Genomic DNA, 26,178 nt, shown 5'->3' on the forward strand with positions numbered 1-26,178 from the left:
TCAACACCCATGGAAGCAGCAGTCAGGAAATCAAATGACTTATTGCACTGGGCAAATGTGCTGCAAAAAACCTCTTTAAAGTGTTCAAAAGCAAATATGTCACTCTGAGGACTAAGATGCGCCTGATGCAAGCCGTGATATTTTCATTTGCCTCATATGCATGAGAAAGTTGGACAATGAATAAGGAAGATCAAAGAAGCATTGATGCCTTTGAATTATGATGTTGGTGAAGAATATTGAATATACCGTGGACTGCCAGAAGAATGAACAAGTCTGTCTTAGAAAAAACAGAGCCAGAAGGCTCCTTGGAAGCGAGGATGGCAAAACTTCATGTCACATACTTTGGACATGTTATCAGGAAGGACCAGTCCCTGGAGAAGGACATCATGCTTGGTAAAGTAGAGGGTCAGCATAAAAGAGGAAGACTCTCAACAAGATGGACTGACACAGTGGCTTTAACAATGGGCTCAAACATAGCAAGGAATGTGTACATAGGCTAGCTATGAGTCAGAACCAACTTGACAGCACCTAACAACAACAAATGATTGTTAAAAGGGAAAAGACCATCATAGCAATGTGTTGAAATTATATGGCAGATTAAAAAAAAAAAAGCTAAAGTCTCTTTCAAATTTTCTGTCTTTTTTGTATTTATGATAAAGGCCCATGAAGCAAGGGAATGAAATTCAACAGTTTTGAATTGCTCTTTAGAACCAAACAATATACCAAAAGAAACCTTAATTCTAGAAACAGATCCCAATGAGTGTCCAATCATATTATCACCAATAGTTAAGATGATAAGGTACATAGAGATTTGTTGGAAGTCGAAAATATTAAATAAATTACAACTTTCAATATAAATAAGAAGAAAGATATATGAATAGTTATAAAATAATTCCATTATTGAGTGCGACATTATCTTAGAAAGAAGCAAAACTAGGTTACACTTCAATTTTTAGATTTAGAGTGCTTACTAACCCGTTGCCAGCTAGTCGATTCCGACTCATGGTGACCCTATAGGACAGAGTAGAACTGCCCCATAGGTGTTCCAAGGAGCAGCTGGTGGATTTGAACTGCCGAACTTTTGGTTAGCAGCCGATCTCTTAACCACTGTGCCACCAGGGCTCCGGAGTACTTACTAGCTACTGCACAATCTAATTGAAGTACATTCAGGTTATTTTAAAGTCTAACTTTAGAAAAGTAGGATAATTATGAAATCTGGGTCAGATGAAGTAGTAATGTAAATCTAAGAGCTATCAACCTGCCTATCCAGAATTGCTTTTCTGTCTTTGAGAGTAGCCTTTCAAAGAATGCAAAATGAGGGAAGAAAAAAACGTTGTGCTTCTCTTCAAGATAGTGCTTCTAGGAAAATGATTCCACCTCTGAAGAGTTTTAACTCAGACATTTTTCACTCTAACAGTAATTTACACCCCAGAAGATGAGTTTGAAGATGAAGTTTTCCAATACATAGGCCAGCTGGCAATTTATGACCTGGACATGCACAGAAGTTTCCACCTTTTCCTACAGAAATAGGCCAAAAATTATATCTAGGTTATCGGATAGGTCTACAATACCACATCCTGTGGTATTTGAACTGTAGTTCTAAATATTGTTATTAATAATAGTCTCTGATCTGGGAAGTAGGTTAGAAAAGTGAAGGAAGAATTTATCAACTGTCAGCAAGTATTTATTTCTTCTCTGTGACAGGCACTGATCTTGGTGTTGGGCTATAGTGAGCTTGGTCCCTGTTCGCATAAAGCATAGATTCTAGTGGAAATGTCTTCTCTTTTGAGGGGGATATGACTAATGCTAAGGTGACCTAGGAAATTATCTCTTTGCCACTTCCCCTTTTCTTTCTTCATTCCCGGAATTTTCTCATCCTCAAGGCACCCAGTTCACTCCTGAGATTATAAATCTCTCATTGAAGTCCTCTCCCAGAATTGCTTTACCCTACATAATTTAAGTTTTTAGAGGATGGTGTCAGATTCATGAAACAATGTACCCAACCTTATACCCAGTTGCTCAAGTGAGAAGCACGCTCACGTGAGAAGCACCCAAATCTATTACTGTGGTTCCGTTGCACAGGAGATGTATTAACACTGATTAACAGAAGCATCTACATCACTTGGGTCAGAACATACTCATTCCTGATCAATATCTATGTTGAAAGCATTTCCAAGTATTAAAAAATGAATCACGAGTAAAAATGAAAAGAAAAAATACAAGTTTGGGTAGCATGAAAGTAATAGTGAGAGGTTATAAAATTTGGAGAATCATCCATGAAAAGCATTTTCCCCACTTCTAAAGATCTGCAAAGAAAGGCAATCCTAAATCAACGTTCCTAGGGTTTAATAGCTCTTTCTCCTTTCAAGAGAGTTTTCTTAAGAATTAATCTAATTCCTTTTTGTTATTGCTTAAGTTCATTTTCTCTTTTTTTGTTGTCAGTAGATACTTGTTAAACCATAATATATTTGTTCAAAGAATAAGGGATATCATGTTCTTCGTACTAATCCTTCTTCAAGATAAAGGTAAACTAAAGCACCAGACCGAGCACTGGACTTATTTAACTGGCACATATCAAGTATAAAATAGCAATTATATATGTGGATGTCTCAGTTTCTAAACTTTTCCCTACAGGGGTTAATTTGGAACTAAGATCTCTATGTCTACTACATGAAAATAAAGATGATGATGATTTTAATAATAGTTGGTATTTATTAAAATCTTACAATTTGCCTAGCATTGGAATGATTGCCTTTGTCTAGATTATCTCACTTCTATACATTTTCTTTTTCTTTGGAAAACTCTGGTGGCATAGTGGTTAAGAGCTATCGCTGCTAACCAAAAGGTCGGCAGTTCGAATCCACCAGGCCCTCCTTGGAAACTCTATGGGGCAGTTCTACTCTGTCCTATAGGATCGCTGTGAGTCGGAATCAACTCAGGGCAACTGGTTTTGGGTTGTATACACTTTTTAAATTTAATTATTATAACCATCCTGTGAGGTAGGTATTATTATTATTATTATTATCCATCTGTGTGGGAGGAAAACCAAGGCTTTGAGAAATCACACAGTTAGGTAATACTGGAGCTAGGATTTTAACGCAGACAGTCCAATTCCAGAGCTTTTACTCTTAACCATTCTGAAACATAGAAGCATCTACTAACAAATCGTATCAGGAAGCTCATCAGCCACACTAGCTGTTGATTCAGTTGGCCGTTGCTTTAAAAGAAGGAACTGCTGTGTTGGCTTGGTCTACTTCATAGCATTCATCAGACACCGGCGGTCTTAGTATTTTTTTCTGTTATATAAATATATTTTTGTATGTAGAAAATGAAATCAAAACCTGGCAGTGTTGGCTGCTGTGAAATTTTGAATATCTGCTTAACGGAATTTATCCGTACGTAGATAGCTAATTTATCCCTAAATCAGCATGACCTATATCTTTTAGAAATGTGATTATCCACGGCATGCATTTCGTAGAGAGAGGGCGTAATTCTCTCTTTATCCTTATGTCAGGATACCTACAAATGTACTAACTTGCTATGGTAGCAGATGCATGATGTTGTGAACTCAGCCAATGAATTACCCAGTGTGTTATTTGGAGTCCAAAAAGTCCTGAAATCGTCAACAAGAGATCAGAAACACCTAACCACTTTAGATGAAGTGCCTTGGAAAATAAGAATACCAGACAAACTTTGCTTAATATTTGTGTAAATTAAAAATTAAATGGAACATCAGTAACAGAGTTTGAATGGATTCAGGGCCAACACCACGTTCCAGAGTTACCTAACATTATTCAAGCAGTTATCAAAGCAAAGCAGGACGAAAGAGAGCTCCTGCCTCTTGGTTGTATTTGATTAATTTTTTGAGACAATTCAGGTTGTTTTCTAACTCAGCTTGTTGTGATTATCTTGCAAAGTTACTATGCACTATGGTTGTATAGATTATAGAAGACACGCTATATTTTAAGGGACTGATATATAAAAGTATCCAATTTCAATAATTTACTGACGGGAAAACTGAAAAATCTCAATACTTACATTTAATAAACAAAGTATAGAATCCAACCAACAAAAGCAAAATGGCTTTTATAATTTCAAGCCTTCACATGCTAATTAAGACACCATAATAAAGCCTGTATGCAGATTTATTCAAATTATTGGCATTAACTACAGGCAGTTTGTGTGTGTGTGTGTGTGTGTGTGTGTGTGTGTGTGTGCGCGCGCGCACATGTGCACACACGTGAGCACACATTTAGATCAGGTTAAATTGGTATGGTTACTGTTGAATGAGTTGATAGTCAAATTTTATCTGGCTGAATATTCTATCTTGATACACGGAAAAGAGTTAAACATGATGATTTTTTCATGATCTCTTTGCAAGTCAAATGAGCTGATGAGAAGTTTCAGATATTAAACTCCGGGGCCTAGTTTCTCACTGCTGTCTTCTGCCCACAGGTTGTGTATAAAAACAATGATGTAAGACTGGAATTATCTCGACTTGCCAAGCAAGGAGACCCCAAGATGAAGATCCACGGCGTGGTGGCATTCAAATGTGAGAATGTGGCAACTTTGGACCCAATCACCTTTGAGACACCAGAGTCTTTCATCTCTTTGCCTAAGTGGAATGCAAAGAAAACAGGCTCCATATCATTTGATTTCCGCACGACAGAGCCCAATGGCCTCATCTTGTTTAGCCACGGCAAGCCAAGACACCAAAAAGATGCCAAGCACCCACAGATGATAAAGGTTGACTTCTTTGCAATTGAGATGCTGGATGGCCACCTCTACCTCCTCCTGGACATGGGGTCAGGTACTATCAAAATAAAAGCTCTGCAGAAGAAGGTGAATGATGGAGAATGGTATCATGTGGACTTCCAGAGGGACGGACGGTCAGGTAATTTATTATTTTCTTCTCTACTATTTTACCCCTGGAACACCCATCCCCTGTTTCTAAGGTATTAATAAATATCCCCTGAATTTTTGTCTTTAGTGTAAAGGAAATTTTCTACTATTGTTTCTGTTTCATAAACATATAAACTATCAGAAGGAGTTAAGTAATCATTATAGTTGGGCATCAAACCCCAAATCCTCAAATGGCTTCCAGAATAGCTTCTTAAATGAACATTTATTGCATGATCAGGTGCCAAATGACAAAATTCGGGCTTCTTTTAATTTCCAATGATCTCTTTTACTATTGGATGTTTGGAGGTGCCTGAAGTGGCAAATAAAATATATATATACATATATATACACATATATATATACTCATATATATATATACATATATATATAAAATCTGTTGCTGTCTAGTCAGTTCCAACTCATAGCGACCCTATAGCACAAAGTAGAACTGGCCCATTGGGTTTCCAAAGAGAAGCTGGTGGATTCAAACTGCCGACCTTTTTGTTAGCAGCCATAGCTCTTAACGACTGTGCCACCAGGGCTCAAAAAATATATATGTGTCCATGCACACAGAATGAGCCACACCTAAAATCCTTAGTTTAATACAACACACTCTTTATCCAGGGTGGGTCTCTGGCATGGAAAAACTTTAATCTGAACAGTAGCATTTCAAGGACACAGGCAAAGCTCTGCTGTCTTCCAAATAGCTTCCATTTCTGATGAAAGATGGACGGCATTCCAGCAGGGATTTATTCCCCTGGCTTCTTTGTGCTGCCCATTATTTCTGGGGGATTGAGGAGGACAGGGAAATTTTCCCTAAAGAAATAACATTTATACTGAAATTTGGGAGGGAATTAGGGGTTGACTAGTATTAACTTTGGAGGTAAAGAGTCATCCAGACAGAGGAAATAGCATAGTGGGAATGGCAGAGTGGGAGGAGAGAAGGAGAGAGAGAGAGTGAAGAGAAAGAGAAAGATTAATCTGTTTTAGGTTTATGTTCTTGTTAGGTGCTGTCAAGTTGGTTCTGACTCATAGCGACCCCATGTACAGCAGAAGAAACACTGCCAGGTCCTATGCCATCCTCACAGTTGTTGCTATGTTTGAGCCCATTGTTGCAGCCACTGTGTCAATCCATCTTATCGAGGGTCTTCCTCTTTTTCATTAGCCCTCTACTTTACCAAGCATGATGCCCTTTTCCAGGTTTACAGGTGCCTAATACTTCTTTGCAGTCTCTGGGTGGTGCAAACAGTTAATATGCTCAGCTTATAACCAAAAGGTTGGAGGTTTATATCCACCCAGAGATGCCTCAGAAGAAAGACCTGGCAATCTACTTCTAAAAAACAAACGATTGAAAATCCTATGGAGCACACCTCTCCTCTGACACACATGGGGTCACTGTGAGTCAGAATAGACTAGACGGCAACTTTTTTTTTTAATATTTCTTTTATTATCTTCACCCAGTACTTCCATGCTCTGAACGTCCCTCTAATTTAGAAATCAAATTCTCTTCTTATAAACAGAAAACAGCTGAATTTAGACCTAGCCACTCTCCGCCTCCCCCCATTTCCGTGTTTGCTTAGATACTGTATTGTCCACTCTGAGTTTTCTGGTAACTGCCTCGGCCAAGGCATTTTCTATGGGCCTTGAATTCTTCACCTGTAAGAAGGAGATTGGGAATGATTCATCCCAGACACAATGAAGTGGAATCAACAGCAATGGGGCCTAGGATTCTATATTTTTATGAAGCTCTCCAAGTGGCACTGATGATCAGCCGCATTTGAGAGCTGCAAAATCAGATGACATTTAGAGCCTGTTTCATATCTAATAATCCGTGTGTACCGTGCCATTTCAGAAGGGCTGTGCTGCGGTCCTGGGCTGAGCTCTCTTCCCGCAGGCTCCCTGTGCTCGCTGTCTTGTCACTAGTTGACTCCGGGCTTCCCGGCAATCGATCTGTTTCCTGTTTCCCTATTAGCCATGCCTTGTTTTTCTGTGCTTCAGTCAAGAAGGTTGTGTTTGCCTTTCTGGAAATATCTTTTTCACCTAATAAAATAAAGAAATGGAACGTATGAAATTGGAAGTGAGCTTGGGGAAAGGATGGAAGAGAGAAGGGATGTCGGGACGCGCTGCTTTCATCCTCAGATATCCTGGAGACCGCGTTTCCGATTCATCTCTCTCTGGAAACTTCCTCTCCTTAAGTGTTTTCATAAAGAAGTCTCAAAGGAAGATTAGTTACCGTTTTGTGCAGTCTGTGCTACTTTAATATTTTTTCTCCAGTATCTTAGATGGTTGAGAGAAAACAGCAATAAGAGTTTGGTGGCGCACCGGTTAAAGAACTTGACTGCCAACCCAAAGGTCGACAGTTGGAATCCACTAGGTGCTCCTTGGAAACCCTATGGGGCAGTTCTACTCTGTCCTATAGGGGCCCTATGAGTCGACATCGATTTGATGGCAACTGGTGTGGTACCATACTGAGTCCGTTAGGAATTGAGTTCCACTTGGTTTTTTTTCCTCCACTCAAGCCAAACAATGTTTATCGATGAAAATGCAGGGATAGAGCAACAGGGCGCCTCTCCCTGGCTTCCCCAGCATACCTGTGCCACACTTAGCAGTTAATTTGCTGCTTATAAACTTTCAAACAGGAAAAAAAGAAAAGGAGGGGGCATGAGCCACTCTTGTGTTTTGCAATATTAGCCTGTGGATGGCATGAAAACGTATCTAGAGTAAATGTTTGAAAACTATTGTCAAGAATAGATAATTTTTAGTTATGTTTCATAATACTTTAAAACCTAATAGATCAGATTAACTGGGCATCTTTTGGGAGTTCTGGAGGGCAAAAAATATCAAACTTCAGATCAGTTGTATTTCATTCACCTGGAAATGAGGATTTTTCCAACTATATGAAAGTAAAGTATGGCCAATGTCAAAATTTTAGTAAACGCAGAAGGATTTAAAGAACAAAACGAAACTGTCCATCATTCATTGAACAATAATGATTTATATCTGGATATTTCTTTCCAGTCTTTTCTCTGTGTGAGATTATAAGCGTCTGTCCATGTGTACATATGTCTGTGTGTGTCTGTGGGTGTATGCATACATATGTGTGTGTGTGTATGTGCTTGTGTGTTTGGTATATACACGCACATGCGCACATGGAGAACAAGATTAATTTGAGTTCTTTGATGGGGTTCCTTATTATTAGTAGAAAGTGTTTGGATGGCCTGTTAGAATAAAAACCAAAAAAACAAACCCATTGCCATCAAGTCAGTCCCGACTCATAGCAACCCTATAGGATCAAATAAATACTCTTAATCCTCAAAGAAAATAAAACCTACCTTTCTTCTTTAAACTCTTTAGTTCATCCAAATTACCAATAGTTTATTAACTGCTCTATGTAAACCCTCAACAGAGAAGGCCAAAAGCAGAGAATATCTAATTTAAAGGGCTCAATTCTGCGTTGAAAGAAGAGAAACTTGCTATAGGAGAGTATTGTTTGCATTTAAGAAAACAAACAAACAAAAGATGATATTTTTGTGGTAATCCAATGGAAAGATCAGGTTCCTATGCTAGGCGGTGTTTTGATGGCAAAGTACTTTCATGTGATTAAAATTTCAGATTTCGTGAATTGGAACAAACAATATAAAAACCAAAGCTCATTCCCTAGACTAAGTTCTGTCCTTTACTTAATGGAAAAAAAGAGGGCTCGTGTTACGCTGGCCTACTCAAGGGAGTTTAATGTAATTTTAATAGCAGCAGCTGTTAATATTTTATATATAGTATTTTAATTAAGTTCTATATTTGCACACTGAGTTGGTTTGGTATTGAGCAGCCTTTTAAAAATTGAATGAATGGCTAGGCTAGCTTTTATTTTACTTAAATGATACTTCTGATTTAGGCCAGTGAAATACTAAGATTCATAGCTCAGTTAGAGCTAAGAAACATGGAATTTGAAGAAATAATTTCCTTTACCCATTTTTTTCCTATTCCTTATAATCAGAGGCTATATGAAAATTACTGTTAATAGAATGTGGGGAAATGATATTGCTATGACATGAGGGCAGCATGGGCTGCTGCCTTCTGACTCATGGAAGATGAAGGTCGTATCTGTTGATTTGCCAGGGATACTCCTTAACTGAATATTTAAAAACATTTAATGAACCATATTATCTCTGTTATTAGAGAGTGCCCAAGCTTAAGAGTTATTCTTTCTGTTCCGACCACACTGAAGTAACTAAGAATATAAGGAGGCCAAACTCGTTTCCACACCCATTGCCGGTGAGTGGATTCTGACTCATATCGACCCTATAGGACAGAGTAGAACTGCCCTATCGGGTTCCCAAGGAGCGGCTGGTGGAATCGAACTGCTGACCTTTTGGTTAGCAGCTGAGCTCTTAACACTACTCCACCAGGCTCCGTAAGGATGCAACAGCCATTAATTTCATGCCAATAACTGTTGGTTATCTTGGTCAGAGGGTTAAAACCTTATTTGGTGGACCCAACTGAATTTTTAATATTCCCCAAACAGTTCATAATAGAAACTATGTATGAGAAGGAATACCTTATTTATTTTTATATCCACAGTTCCCAGTCATTTCTTGTGCATAGCAGTTGCTCAATAAATATTTGGTATAATAAAAAAAAAGAAATTAATGAGTGAATGACAGAAATATATGAATGGCTCACTGCCAACCCATCCCTAATATTATATAAATAGTAGCATCTTCTTTATATTTGAATAATAATAGCACTCTTCTAGCTGTAAATGCAACTTTTAAAGGGACTGCGTTACATTCTGAAAGCAATTTATTCAGTATAGGATAACAGATGCTCCTTTTACGCACACAATGCCATTCTCTAAGCCCAGATGTTCAGAATGATGCACTGGGAAAGTTAAACGATCATGAGAGCAGTGTGGTAAGCCTGGTACAAAAATGACAAGCTTTTATGAAAACAAGACTTTTATCCCTACTTGTTCATGAGATCCCTCTATCGTTCAGCAAACAGGTTTAAGTAGAAGGAAAATTAATCAAGAGTGAAGGCGCTCTCTCCTTTCTGAAGGCTGGCATATACAGACACAGCAAGTATGGGTAGTGTCAAGGAGGATAGGCACCCAGGCTATCCATCTTTTTTGTTGATTTGCCCTTTAGTTCTTTGTTCATTAAAAGGTGGGTATATGATTTCCTTCTTTGATGAGAAATATTACTTTTCTTTGCGTACTTTCCTTGAGTTTCATTTTTTTTAGTAAAATTAGTTTGTTTGGATTATTTCTAAGCTGTGTCCCTTATTCTATTTTGGGGTATAGGAAAGAAAGAGGCACTCTAATTTCTGCACGTCGACTCAATACCGTTCGGTTCTACACACCCTGTGTCTCTTCCATTGTCTGCTTAGTCTAGCACATAGGTACATGGGAGGCCAACTGGGCTGAGCCACGGATGCCTTTTTCAGAGCCTGCGCTAAGCTGGCAAAAGAGGAACCATATGAAGTGCAGACATGCGTTAGTAGATCAAACTGGATGACTTAAGCTCTGCAAACCGTGGCTGTCCTTTGTAGAATAGCCTAGCTACTGATGGAGTAGAATTGCTGTTTTTGAGTGAATAAATGTGATTGAAGAGACTCATTACTGTGCAAACTTTGCAGGACTTACAGCTGGACGTTCCCTTAGCCACTCCTCCTCCCTTTCCAAGATTCTTCTTTCCCTATCCTCTAGCCTCAACCCCAACACAAAACAGGTATTTAGCTGAAGTGTGAATTGTGCTACAATTAGGATGAGGTTAATGACTGTTTTCTCGAGCCGGAGGAGTGTTTAAATTTGTGTTAAGCTCTTTGGCTCAGTCGAGGGTATCCTCTCAAGGATTTTTACAGCAAACTGCCAGTCAGTTTTTTTGCCACCATCATTACACATTGAAATCAAAGAGAAAACTCATTATTCTTGTCAAACGCGGCTCATGTACAGCAGGGTACAGCCGATTGTATCAGCGGTTATTCATGGGTAAGCCTACATTTAACAGCTAAGAAGCCGTTGAGATTTGAATTGAAGTCATAGAGTTTCAGTTTTAGAACTAGAAATTACAGTGGGAAAGGCACAAGACTCTCCCTAGAGCACATAATTAGAGGTTTACAGTAATCACTGTTTGATGTGAACGGCACTTTCTAGCTATCCATTACCAACACTGATTTCTGTGTATACCATTCATGAATCACCACATTTAGATGTTTCTACTTGAACAACCATTAGATTATTTCCCTGTTTAGGTCATGATTTGAATTTACCTTCTGTGTACAAACACTCCTCCCATTCCTCTGCCTAGTAACCGCTTGCATGTATTGAAATGATTTTAAATAAATTTATATTTTATTTTATTTTGTATTCATCTCCATAAGCCTACACTCATGAATGCAAAGACTGAAAGATCTTATCAGTAATTGACTAATTATTTGACTGTCCTGATGACCAGATGGGTCAATTTTGCATGAAATTGTTACATTAAGTTATATTAAATTAATGCTTACGTTTATTTATGCTGAACATGTTCAAAAAGAAAAAACGGTCATTCGTTTTCCTCCCTACATGAAAACATTTTTATTTTTGCACATTTTCTTCCAGTTGTTAGCATGTATATTTATTTATATAGTCACAATGACAGTATAAATATAATTCTTCAGGCTATTGGTTTAATATGATGCCATAAACTTTTTTTTTTTTTTTTTTGCTCAAGATTATTTAAGAGATAAAATTTATTCTCTGAGAGTTTTGAAATCAGCCTCTGAGAATCAGCGCGGAGGTGTTCAGGGAAACATAACTAGGATCCGAGGCTTCCAGGATCCAAATTTTTTAGCATATCTAAAGAAAAGAAAAGGAGCTCTGGTGGTGCAACCTTTAAGCATTCAGCTGCTAACTGAAAGGTTGATGGTTCAGACCCACCCAGTGGCTTTGTGGGAGAAAGAACTGGCGATCTGCTCCTGTAAAGATTACAGCCTAGAAAACCCTTTGGGGCAGTTCTACTCTGTCACGTGGTGTCACTGAGTTGGAATTGACTTGACAGCACCCAACAACAACAAAAAGAAAATCACAGAGGTGAGTGTTGGCAGTGCCCATCTCAGCACTGCCTGGGGGACTTGACTCCTTCGTCCCACTGCAGCAATAGAAGGAGATCATCTTGAAGGAGAGGAGTGAGCCAAGCCATCCTAGGCCAATGTTACTATCCATTTCCTTATCTCACATACTCTTCTTGTTCTGAATCCATGTTCCCCAAACAATCTTCTGATTAATATATAGCTCCCACTTTAAGTCTGATTATAGTCAATGGAGATAATGGACCATTTATGTAGATAGGAGTCTTCTGGTTCCTGTAAGCATTATGTTTCCATTTTAAATAAATAAATAAACATTTAGATCAGAAGTTGGCATCCCCTGTTGGCAGAGCTAGATGGGAAGTAATCCATGTCTTGGGGTAGTTCATCTCTCACTGGGAATTAATAGCTTGGCATTCTTATTTTATACATTGGTCTTGGGGTCTCGGCAAATGTTAATCAAACCTTGGGAAATGGGACTTTGTTCTGTAAATCTACCAAATCTCCTTTCTGGGCATGTCCAGCTAAGGGGCAGACCCTGGACGATGGCATCAGTTGCCCCCTCGGTAAACAGGCACCTCCCTGACCACACCCGCACCCAGTGACCCTCCCTGTGGAGTGCTGAGTAGAAATCTATGGAACTTGAGCAAATATATTTTAATTGCTGGAAAACATTTTATTTGATTGATAATTACAACTTCACAGCACTGGGTATGATTATATTTTTCTAAATCCTTATGTGTATACATGTTGGTATGAGTGTATACGTGTGTTTGTGTATGTGTATGTTATACATGATGCATGTAACATATAAATGCATGCATGCTACTGATGAAAATTGACAAGCAATACAAAAGGTGTGTAAGTGAAGAGTTTCCCTTTACTACATCCTTTCTTCATCAATTCCACTCACTTCTCCATAGGTAGCCATTAAAATAATTTGATGTTTAAAAAATTCCAGCAATTTTTCTATGTATTAATATATCTATAAACATATTTACATATATAAAATAAATGATCACTTTTTTATCATAAACAATATCATACTTTACCAATTATTAGATGACTGAAAAAAAATTACTGAGAGATTTTTCTGTGCTTTTCCTTGGAGTGACATCACTGTATTCCTTAGTTGGACAGAACATTTACTTAACGCCCCTGTTGATGAACATTCAACTTTTATTTTTTAAATTTCAGTTTTAAATTAATTTCTGAAGAATGTTCCTTATGCATGACATCTTTGTGTATACTGCTCAGAATTTCTCTAGGATAGATTCTGAGAACTGTACAATTTTAATATTGAAAGATAATGGCAAGTTACTTTCCTAATTGACTGTTTAAATTTTCATTCTTATCTACAATATGTGAGGTGGTCTTTTCCTCTTATTCTTGCCAACACTAGATATTATTAATCTTTTAAATTTTGCTGTAAGATTTATTTCTTCATGTATTGGTTTAATTCCTGAAGTTCTCAGCTTACAGGTGACTCGAGTAAGGAGAAAAAAGGTAGTAATATGAAGAAGACAAAGAATTAAGATTCCGTTTTTATTTTGTTTTCAAACAAAATTTATTTCATTTCCTATTATAAACCAAACACATGACACTGTTTAAGAGAAAATAAAAAAAAAGAAACTAACCATTCATAATTCCATTATCCTGTAACCCTATTGTTAATATTTTGATGCATTTATTTTTATTATTTTATGAGAATTGTATGTTTTGCATATTGTCATACTATATAATCAATGTTGTATTCAGCTTTATAATTTATATGATGCGTTTTTACTGAGTTTGAATTTGCTAATAGACTAGGAACTTGACAGATGTGTAACTTTGTGAAATCTGATTCTCTTTTACAATGAGAAGTTGAGGAGAATGATGGATAAATAAAATTGGCCTTTAACTTAAAAAAAATCATTTTAAGCAGTAATTTCAAAAATTTTCAATCTAAAAGGAACTTTAGTGACCATAGCGCAGGCGTTCAGAGCTTGGCTGCTAACCAAAAGGTTGGCAGTTCGAATCCACCAGTCACTCCTTGGAAACCCTAGGGGCAGTTCTACTCTGGCCTTTGTGTAGGATTGCTATGAGTCAGAATTGACTCTAGGGCAATGGGTTATTTAGTTAATTTCTATATTTTGCTTAGGAGAAACACTGAGTCCTAATAAATCAATTGTTTGCCTAAGCTTGCAGGTGAGTTAGTTACAGAGTTACAAGAAAATCAGTCTTTTCTCACCAGCAAAAGTATTTCCTATCACACTACGCTATTTTCTACTCCCTCTTTCCCAGATTTATTGCAGTAATTTAAAACTTGAAGCGAAATTAACTTATTTTAAATCTCACCGTCACCCCACATGTCTTCTCACCCTGTAAGCTCATTTTATGAAAGTGGAATAACCAAGAAACATTGAAGAACAAAATGTGGGAACCAGCAGGTTAAAGATAGCAGACCAAATTGTAAAGTTGGTTTCTACTTTAATAAGTAGGAGCTGATTTCAACAGTTCCCCCAGCGCCTTTACATACAATTTTAAATGAAAAGTTAATTTGTTATTTATGTTTATGAATACTGTTATTACCTTATCTGCTTATCACCTTTGTTTTACCTTTTGCATACGCCATGAAGGAAGCAGGTTAAACTATTAATATAATGTAATGTGATTTTGACATTAAAATTATAAAAGACACATGCACACAAATATATTTAGTTCTTTTTTTTTAAAGCCGTGATTTCATTTCTTTAAAAAGTAAAATAACATAGGGTATGTAGAGTTTTTGAATATTTAAGCCATGAAGCACTAATCTAAATAAGTCCCCAGATATGAGTGGTATGCACAGATTTTAAAAGCTCAAATAATGTTAGTAAAATATTTGTTTTCCTGACAGACATTTCAAATTGAATTATAATGGAAGAGGTAGAATCTATGACTTCTTTCAAGCTATGCCAAAGAGAACGTATCAGTGTTGGTGGTTCCTGGGAACAGATAGAGGGATGACCCAATAATAAACCTAGATTTTTGTTTTCTCTTCAAAAGTTTATTTACATGTGGTCATACCTAGGCCTTTAGGAAATTATTATTTTTTATTGATATATACATCTGTGGCAACTATTCAATTGTTTCGAATTATCAGTGAACAAAGTTTAGTCATTTGATGTGTGCTTCGTAACTACTGCCTTATAAATCCATTATACTGAACACCTGGGAGCCTTAATGTTTAAATTCCACTAGGTTCATATCCAAAACAAAACAAAAACCTGTTGCCATCAAGTCTATTCCGACTCATAGCGACCCTATAGGACAGGGTAGAACTGCCATGTGGGGTTTCCAAGGAACGACTGGTGGATTTGAACTGCCAACTTTTCGGTTAGCAACCAAGTTCTTAATCGGTGTGCAACTAGGGCTCCATGCTCATATATATGTGTTAAATTAGCTTAAACTAATTCAGATTCTGTGAAGACTCTTTACTTAGGTGAAAATAATCTTTGATTCATATCCATAGTAAAAGCACTAAGGAGATTGGGGATTCAAATACCTTATGAAATATGTGTGTATTTCAGGACATCTGCCCATGTATAAAGGTTCCTGGGTGGTACAAACAGTTTGTTATGGACTAATAACCTCAAGATTGGTAGTTTGAACCTACTCAGTGGAGAAAGGGAAGAAAGGCCTGGCAATCTGCTTCCCCAAAGATTACAGCCAAGAAAACCCTATGGAGCAGTTCTACTCTGTTACACATGGGATTGCCATGAGTCAGAATCAACTTAATGGCAGGAGTTTTGGTTGGTTGGTTTGTTTTCCACATCTGTAGGCTAAAATACAAATATCTATGTATAAAAGTATCTGTAAGTAATAACATTTAACTATTTTTAAAATAAAGTATTTATTCTGTGAATCTTTAAAATACAAATTTTGTTTCCCTCTGTATTAAGTTCTACCTTCTCCCTTTATTTGCCAGCTGTTTTTCACAGATTTTCTAAAATCCTAGTGCTAACAGTTTACCAAAGCATATAGAGAAAATAGTATTTAAGTTGTGGTTACTTCATTCTGTTAATACAGTGAACAATATCTTATACGTTCATTTGTTTACAGTGACTCTTTAACTTGAATCTCGGGCTACATTAAAATTCTTGTTCATCTTAGATTATACTGGAGTTGATTATAATCCTTTCTCTTGTTCTCTCATATTTCATTACTTCTTCATTCCATAATAACTCTAAAATTGTCTCTCAAAGAGAAAAACAGCAAAGTATGGGAGCAGCATTTTTATCTTTTATGATGATAACTTCTCAATCAGTGATTTTGGAACTGAGGCTTTACAACTTATTGGTTGGTCCTGAAGTCAATTTGAAGGGTCATGACCGGCCTTTATATTAATAAACTAATAAGAGAGACACTGTCAGAGTGCTGCATAGGTAGTGAAGTTTTTCTGCTAAACTTTTCTTTTGATGTGTGTGTGTGTGTGTCTGTGTAAGTGTGTGTGTGTGTGTGTGTGTAAGTGTGCCCTGGGTTATATGAAAAATATGTTCCTACTATATGAGCCCTAATCAGAAGAGTCCAGTCCAATGATAAAGTCATAGTAACTTACCTTGGTCATGTCCACAAGCACATTCATGAAAACATATCTGTTCTTTCTCACAATAACTTTGTTCAAAGCAGGCAATAACACACCGTAAATAAAGATCAAGAGACCTCAGTCTCTGCATTCTTGCTGTCAGACAGATTGTTAATGGATGAGTGTCTGCAATACCTGGCACCAGCTTTGCCCCTGAGAGTGTAGACACAGTGTACTCAGCTGTGGACACTCCGCGGGGGACAGGAGGACCGGAAGAGCGAGGTGCCCTACAAGCCACTGGATTCCCTCGGCTCAGGAATCCTCCCAGCATCCTCTTAGCGTCAGAATTACGTCATGAACGTGGACAAGACGGCTTTTCCCAACTTCCACCTCCCCCTTTGAGCTGCATTTTTCCCTTGTTCCATGAACAAAAATATAGAAAAAAAAAAATTGGATAATTTTTAAAAATATATACCAACTCCTGTAGTACTTTCTCATTGTTCACTTACTAAGCTCTGTGTCTCCTAACCGTTCTTTCTCAATATTACATTTTCCATTTCCTCAAATCCTCAACAATTCTGCTGCTTCGAGGCGCCTTCTTGGACTAATTGGAAGAAGGTGGGGGTGGGCACCGCTCTCTTTATTCTCTTAGAGACATAAATCACTGTTTTTACTGCACAAAGCCCGTGGCTTTCCATCTATAATACGTGTTTTATTTTTTAAATGTCTGGCTTTCCTTTTGTCGTGAATACCTCACTCTTTCTCATCACTGTCGAGCTTACATTAGCTGCTGCAGAGGACAGAAATCGCCTGTAATTCACTCCTCAGGACATTTTGGACAGTGTCGTACACAAAACCGTGCTTTAAAGAATGCATGTAATGATCATTGTATTTAAATAGGAAACAATCACTGTTGTCTCTCAGTTTTGCACATCTCATTTTCCCCCCAAAATGACATTTGTTGATATTTTTAAAGTAGGATTTTGGGTACCTTCGCGTTCCTGGATGAGAGTTTTCTTCTAACCACTTGTACAAACGTGAACAGTAGAAATGAGTACTGTGTCCTTTTTGCTTTTCACTGGCTCGCTCAGAAATCCTTACTATCCTGCCTTCTTTGGAAGGCCAACGTGATCGTGCCTTCGAGTCTTTCTCCTCTCGGAGCCTTCTCTATTTCTCTCCGTGAACGTCTGGAGAGACGAATGCCCTTGCGCTCACTCGACCGCCAGGTGGTCTCCATCCACGGCTCCCAACACCCTTCTCCCTCACAAAGACAGATCCCACCACGCTGGCTCATCGATGGCCGTCCTTGCTGCGGGGATGGGAAACACTCGCGGCACAACGCAGGGGCGGTGGCTATCCTGCCGCTCCATAGGGAAGTGTTTTCACCTGCCTCACAGGCCATGTGTTCACCTGGGGCAGGCTTAGGTATTCTGTGAAGCAACTAAAACGCGTCTTCCGCCTACCCTCCACTCACGCTCCACTTCCCCTTCCGGCCTCGCCTTTGTTCCCTGCCCTCTGGCCTCAGTGTAACTGCTGTGTGTGTGGCTGCTTCCCAAATCCCTGAGGCTCTGCATGCCAGCACCCCAGCACCAGGCTTTCTCTCATTATCTTTCTCTAACTCTTCCTGTTCTGCTTTCGGTCTAGAGCTGCAAAATAAACAACTGGGATAATGTGGCACTGGGTCAGTGTGTGCCCTTTTCACGTATCATATTTGCATTTTTACAGAGATCTTTCTGGAGATAGTGGAATTTTTTGGAAATAGGACATTAGAGGATGGAAGTTTTGATCAGGAGCCTGCCTTCTGTCTTTCATTATTTTCTTTTTTTATGGATTCCACAGAGGTTTTTCTGTGACCCTCAGTTGACTGACTCCATGTGTCTGTCCACCTGTTCTTCCTATGCTTAGGATCACGATTCCTGTATGTTTATAAACCAATATATTTCCCCCTTATTTTTGGAGTGAGGGGGAAAAAAGCTTGTCAATTTCAATAAGTAACTAGTTTGGTTTTAAAAAGTAAACAACTGATTTGCCTTATTCTTTCGCTGAATTGTATGTAACACCCAATATTGATGCAGCACTTTTTAAAAACGAGATACTTTACTTGTATTATTTTATTTCACCCTCAGAGTAGTCATACCAGGTAGGTCATAGTATTATGCCCATTTTATGGATGAGGAAACTGAGGCCATTGAGGTTAATCAATAAATCCATGTAGCTAGGAGTGATGAAGCTGGTTTTGATATAGGTAATCTGCCAAACCATTCTGCTCAATCAAAGCAACCAAGTCAATTAAAGATAAGGATACACACTATTCCTTGGTTTGCAAATGCATACTAACTCTGAAAAATGAGCACTAACCAAAGGTAGCCTGACTTTATTCCAGAGAGTGATACAGAATGCCAATTTCATCTTTCCTTTCTTTTTTCCTTCCCTCCATCCTTCCTTCCTCCCTCCTTCCCTCTCTCTCTCTCTTTCTTGAGCCCTTAGAGGCCGACAAACAGTATTTGTTGGCTGACACTCTGGTTTTCATTCTCAGAATCAAACAGAACTGTATGAGTTACTTTCTCCCTTCTTTCTAAATTATGTAATTCCACAGATGTCTGTTAATTCCACCAGGAAGTGTGAGACATAGGAATGGAAAGAAAAAGAAGAACTCCTTAAGGAGTTCGCCTTTAAAGAGAGAAAGGCTGATAGGCTATTCAGAGCACATTGCCCTCTGTACAGACCTGTGCCTTGTCTTGTCTTTGCAACAGGTACCATTTCTGTCAACACGCTGCGCACACCTTATACCGCTCCTGGCGAGAGTGAGATCCTGGACCTGGACGATGAGCTATACCTCGGGGGGTTGCCAGAAAATAAGGCCGGCCTCGTCTTTCCCACTGAGGTGTGGACTGCGCTGCTCAACTATGGCTACGTGGGCTGCATCCGGGATTTGTTCATTGACGGCCAGAGCAAAGACATCCGGCAAATGGCTGAAATTCAAAGTACTGCTGGAGTGAAGCCCTCCTGCTCAAGGGAGACAGCAAAACCGTGCCTTAGCAACCCCTGCAAAAACAATGGCATTTGCAGGGACGGGTGGAACAGATATGTCTGTGATTGTTCCGGAACAGGCTATCTTGGCAGGTCCTGCGAGAGAGGTAAGATTCCAAAAAACCCAGCAGCTGACTCCCTTGAGATGAAAAGTGTATTAAATGTTGACCTCAAACCTACACTGGCCACTGAAACGTAACGTGGACTTGGCTGAAATAAATTTTCTGCAAGCTCAGTAGCCATAACCGACATGTTATTAACAAGCTCTTAACGATTTTCAAAGGAAGACACAGCTATTTAAGTATATTGCAGGCATAGGAATTTGGGGCTTTTATATCCTCTAGGGTGTGAGCCTAAAAGGTACTATGGGCAATAACTGCTATCTCGTTTGGCCAGTTTTTATCCCCAGGACATTGAAAAATGAAAGAGGCATGAATTAGACGTATTTATGGCCTCTAGAGCAACTGCTGATGTTAAGAAGGGGCATTTGAGGCAAGCTAAGCTGAAAGTTGCAACTTCCCCGGCACATTGTTTGAGAGTTTAAGTTAGCCTGCTCATTTCACTTCACTTAACTTACTCAAGGGCTTCCTGGGTGATGCCCACATGAATGCGCTTGGCTGCTAACCAAAAGGTGGGAGGTTGGAGTCCACAGAGAGGCACCTCGGAAGAAAGATCTGGCGCTCTACTTCTGAAACATCAGCCATTGAAAACCCTGTGGAGCACAGTTCTACTCTGACACACATGGGGTCGCTGTGAGTTGGAATCTCCTGGATGGCAGCTGATGGTTTTAACTTACCCATGAGGCCATATCCTCTCTGGAAAGTAAGCTGACTTTAAACCATGTGAGTTGTGCAACACTGTGATAAGTGTGCCCTAACTCAAAGGTACTTACCTCTGGCTACCTGGTTGCAGGGGATTTATTTACCTATTCGATATTAAGGCTTAGTTGTGCCTGTTGCAGTTCTGAGCAGTTGCCCCCTTTCCCTCTCAGAAGGAGAGGAGTAACAGTTGAAGAAAGAATGAAGGGCGAGACCTTCCACAGCTGATCTGAGGGCCAGGCTAAATGATGAAATAGCAGAACGAATAGTTCTGAGCTTACGCTTACATTGACCCAAGTGTTTCAGATAAATGTCTTCATCACTACACCAGTTGTCACTCATTTTCAACAGCAGAACTAAAAAGCAATACCAAAAAATATTGATGAGTTGTCCCACCGTCCTTTCATGCTCCAAATAATACCGCTGTATTAGATATTTAGCCTAAATGTACCTGGCATCTATTTCTTTAAGCCATGTACACTCTTTTTTTTTCCCTTCTTTCATGAAATAGTTTAATTCTTTTCAGCTAACACTTGCGCAAGAAAAAGTAGCTATTCTGCAGAACTCAGAGTTGAATTGTGACTCTGACTATCTTTACAAGGAGACACATCAGCTTATTGGTCCTATTACTAACATTAATTGGTATAAATAATAATAAGTTAATAACCTAATAATGATCTCCAGTTACCTACCAAAAATGTTATTGCTGTTCTGTGCTATACAGTGAGACAGATCAATAGATGTGTATTTTATCACATAGGTTAGTTGTTCGTTTTGCTTATGATTACGCCAAATTGCAGTTTCTGTGAATTGTCACTGTCGTTAGGTGTTGTCAGGTTGTTTTTGACCATGGTGACTCCATGTGACAGAGTGGAACTGTCCTGTAGGGTTTTCTTGGCTGTAATCTTTACTAAGTAGACTGCCAGGTGTTTGTCCCATGGAGCCAATGGGTGGGTTTGAACCACCGACTTTTCGGATAGCAGCCGAGCAGTTAACCACTTACACCACCAGGGCTCCTTTGAATTGTCATTAGAGATAAGCTATTCCTGTGCAGGCTGGTCTTGTTTGGCATATATTCTCTCTAAATTCCATCCTCTCATTCCCCCCCGCCCCCAATTTTAGATTATATGGTTGTTTGGTTTGATGTTCAGAATTGCCAAGAGGGGCAAAAAAAAGTGACAAAGTTACAGGAAATACTACAGTTAGGCATAATATGAGATTAGCAAACGGGCATGATTTAAGATTTTGTTTTAAATTTAATCACCCAGAGAGCTGCCAGTGCTTCTGATGCCTCCTGGTTAAGGGAAGCTTGAAAAGGGTGTAACGGAGCCGTCGCAGGAATTACAAAACCCTTCCGCTCCATACGCATGGTGTACCACCCTGTGGCAACATTCCGCTACTACATATGGCAGAAATAAAAATAGAAATTGGAGAGCTTTCTGAGCCAGAATGGGGGAAAGGGAATATTTATATATTGCAGTAATTAGAAGGAGGGCGGCAAGCATATGCAGATTCGCAAATGCGAATTTAATAGCAAACTTCATCACTGGGATCCGGCAGACATTTTTATCTGACAGGTGGCTGTAAATTTCCACGGATTTCTTTGTCTCCGGGTTGGTTTTTATGTGGAGGAGAAAATGGTCATTGTTGTGTGGCTCTTGTTTCTGGATTACCCCACAGTATTGTGGGCCATCTTTACTTTTCAGAATTAATTTTGTTGCGCCCATGACAGTGCCTCCTGAGAATAAGGGTGATGTGGGACTGTAGTCACGCTCAGTAACACAGAATTTGGCTTCTTACCACTTCCCAGCTGTGCCCTAGTTCAGTCAGCACAAGATCTCGCCCAACCCCTGGGGCCCCAATTCGAAAGAAGGGGCTTTGGCAGTGGAGGTTCTTCACGTACGCGCTGATCCCAGAAGGCTAGTAGTCACAGAAGAACTGACTGATGTTCTTGAAATTAAAATAAAAAAGGAGGAGGGAGCATGCATAAAGCTTACTATTTTACTATTATTGAACACTAATTGGTAAGTTATAAAGTTATAATTATTCAAAGTAATTTAAAAAATATGTTCAAGTCTTGGACAGTTCAGCCTGGGAAATGATGCTGTAATCGCATTATAGGAAATCATTCTGCATTAAGTAAGCCAAGGGGGTTATAAGAAAGAACAGAATTTTTGCTGACAGGCTAATATTCGCCGGGGAAACAGTATTTTGCTTTATGTGTATTGATCCTATAAGGAAGAGTAATACAGAAATACTGTTCCATTGGACATAAATTAAATTCAGCACCTTTTCTCCTTTTTTTTTTCTTTTTCCAATTTTTGTTTTTGTGATATAAGACTGAGATTTTAGTTTGATAGAAATTATTCTTGTTTATATGTAAAATGAGAGCATGGCTATAATCAGAGGTCTACTTTTTGCTTGTTTATTAAAATTCAAACAGATGGGGGGACAGATATCAGAGCAATATAATTTGGCTCTGTCTCGGATTGTCATCGTTGATCACAACATGTGACTGCCTTCTGGTAAAACCAGGCGCAGGTGTACACTTTAGGCTTCACCAGGGAACTCTGCCCAAAAGCAGATTTATCAAACTTAACGGCAAGCGAAAAGGAGATATGGAAGACAAAGTTGAAACTGTTTTTCTTCCCCACTGGGAAACACGGTATTGAAATTAGCCTTTTAAAAGAATTCTTTTGTGTTCAAATGATAAAGTAATTTTACAAAGGTTAAAGGATGCTGTCAAGTAGCATCATCTTCAAATGTCAGAGCGATGTTTACCATTTATTTGGCAACTCCAGACAACAACTTGCACATTTTCCATTTCTTGTCTAACTAAACATTAATTATGAGGAATCATTTAGGCTTCCATTCCAAGTTTATCAACAAGTTATTTTCACACAGAGAATTGTTTAAAATGGCACTCAGAGGCACTTGAGTTTTATTACTTCACTATGTTTTCTCATTCCTGCAGCTTTTTGGAGAATGTCAAAGTTCAATGATCCTGCTTAGTTTTCTACTTCAAATTGTATTTCATACTGTGTAATCCATTGTCAGTCATCTGTATTCCCAAATGATGAACCAACTAGTTAGTGTACACTCAAACTAAGCTACTTTTCATGGAATAATATGAGATGATATTTTTCTTGATTATTGAATAACAAAGATGGGTTTTACATGGAAACAAAACGAGAAAACCAATAATGTTGTAGCCCTTTTATCCGTGTGACACCAAATTAAATGAACAGTTGATAATGGCTTTTAAACTTTATTCAGGTATTTGTGCTTTATAAATACTCATGATTGGCTATAGTTTAGGAAAAGAAAAAATAAAGACCAAATTACTTTTAAGATTTAAAACTTTTTTTCCTAGAATTCACTACAACTTTACAATCATGCTTAATTGTTTATTGAGGATTTCCTCACTAACCTCTGTTCTTCAGGATATGGCCTTCCTTCAGAAACTTCTTATCTAGTTGAAAAAAAAATTGCACATATACCCACAAGAAATAGTTAAGACAAAGGAACAGATAAGGATAGAAGACTATTTCATGTAACTTATGACTGATATAGTCCTTCACTTAATGAATATTGATAAGGCCCTTACTATGTTCCAGATCCTATTTCAGACTCTGGAATTCTGTGGTTAGAAAAACTATGTCAGCATTTCTCGAACAAAAGAAATTCGACGGAAATTTGCATATGCTAATGTAAAAGATGCTAAGGTGATCCAACAGAATGCAGAAATTATCAGACATTATCATTAACATCACACACAAGTAAAATTTTGCTGAAGATCATTCAAAAGCGTTTGCAGCAGTACATCTACAGGGAACTGCCAGTAGTTCAAGCTGGGTTCAGAAGAGGACATAGAATGAGGGATATCATTGCTGATGTCAGATGGATGTTGGCTAAAAGCAGAGAATACCAGAAAGATGTTTACTTGTATTTTATTGACTATGCAAAAGCATTCAACTGTGTGGATCATAACAAATTATGGATAACATTGTGAAGAATGGGAATTCCAAAACACTTAATTGTGCTCATGAGGAACCTGTACATAGACCAAGAGGCAGTCTTTGAACATAACAAGGGGATACTGCGTGGTTTAAAATCAGGAAAGATGTGCGTCAGGGTTATATCCTTTCACCATACTTATTCAGTCTGTATGCTGAGCAAATAATTCACGAAGCCGACTTATATGAAGAGTGGCATCAGGAATGGAGAAAGACTCATTAACAACCTGTGATATGCAGATGACACAACCTTGCTTGCTGAAAGTGAAGAGGACTTGAAGCACTTACTGATGAAGGTCAGAGATTACAGCCTTTACTTTGGATTACACTTTAACATAAGAAAACAAAAATCCTCACAACTGGACCAATAAGCAACATCATGATAAATGGAGAAAAGATTGAAGTTGTCAAGGATTTCATTTTACTCGGATCCACAGTCATCACCCGGGGAAACAGCAGTCAAGAAATCAAACGACTTATTGCATGGGGCAAATCTATTGCAAAAGACCTCTTTAAAGTGTTAAAAACAAAGATGTCACTCTGAGGACTAAGGTGTGCCTGACCCAAGCCATGGTGTTTTTAATCGCCTTATATGCGTGCAGAAGCTGGACAATGAATAAAGAAAACCAAAGAAGAATTGATGCCCTTGAATTATGGTGTTGGCAAAGAATATTGTATATACCATGGACTGCCAGAAGAACGAACAAGTCTGTCTTGGAAGAAATACAACCAGAGTGCTCTTTGGAATGGAGGATGGCGAGACTTCCTCTCACATACTTTGGACCTGTTATCAGGAGGGACCAGTCCCTGGAGAAGGGCATCATGCTTGATAAAGTTGAGGGTCAGTGAAAAAGAGGAAGACCCTCAATGAGATGGATTGACACAGTGGGTGCAACAATGGGCTCAAGCATAACAATGATTGAGAGGATGGCGCAGAACCGGGCAGTGTTTTGTTCTGTTGTACATCGGGTCACTGTGTGTCAGAACCAACTTGACAGCACCTAACAACAACAACGGCCCATTTTTCTTCAGTGCAAACATGAGAATTAGGTCACGGGAACCTCAGTCATTCTTTGCTTAGAAACAATGACCATACGTTTGCTATTAGTCTCTCTTCCCACAAAATAGTGTGGCATGGTGCCCAGGTAGGGGGTAAAAGATTTACCTAAACTTTTTTGCACTAGTGGGGATTTAGAATTTTGGGGGACCAAGGAAAATATTTTATAAAAGTATATTCATTGTCATATTTTTATGTTTGGAAAATTAAAGAATAATTTCCAACAACACAATAGGAGATAGCGGATGACATGGGCCTATTCATCACCACCCCAAGCTCAGATATGCTGTGTGAGGCAAGGAGAATCCATAGGAAAGATGCTTTCCTGCTTCCAGTGGTCAGACAGTTCTAACTGACAATGAACTTAACTTTGTTCCAATGGTGGAAAGATAAATACATCCTTAGGAACAACAGCAGAGCTTTATACATAAAAAAAGAAGAAGACTGAAAACTGATCAGTCTAAAATTTCTCAGCAATTATATTAAATGTAGCTCTATAATAAAATCACTATTTTAAATATTATGTAAACTTTATACTGAGCTGATTAGTTTTTTTTTTTACTCTTTAACCTGTTTTAAAGTTATGTCAGTAGAAGTTAGAATGTAGTTTTGGATTTTGGTCAGATGAACATTTATGGGTGTGTGTGTGTGTTTTTTTTTTTTTAAACACATAAAACCAGTTTGTGGGTAAGGGAGAATCAGATCCATTCAAAATATTTTATTTATTTATATTTTTTG

At 38.5% G+C, this 26,178-nt stretch overlaps 1 protein-coding gene across 10 annotated transcripts in view; it reads left to right on the top strand.

Moving 5' to 3' along the window:
* Positions 1-26,178, top strand: part of NRXN1 (neurexin 1) — a 1,216,111-nt gene that overhangs the window by 538,541 nt on the left and 651,392 nt on the right. For all 10 annotated transcript variants that reach the window (XM_023735226.1, XM_023735234.1, XM_023735242.1 and 7 more), the window contains 2 exons: positions 4,456-4,894; positions 19,273-19,656. In XM_023735226.1, coding sequence (XP_023590994.1) covers positions 4,456-4,894; positions 19,273-19,656 — 823 coding nt within the window. The remainder of the gene's footprint in view (positions 1-4,455; positions 4,895-19,272; positions 19,657-26,178) is intronic.

This window comes from Trichechus manatus, unplaced genomic scaffold (assembly GCF_000243295.1).
Source record: "Trichechus manatus latirostris isolate Lorelei unplaced genomic scaffold, TriManLat1.0 scaffold00005, whole genome shotgun sequence".
NCBI classification, from domain to species: domain Eukaryota; kingdom Metazoa; phylum Chordata; class Mammalia; order Sirenia; family Trichechidae; genus Trichechus; species Trichechus manatus.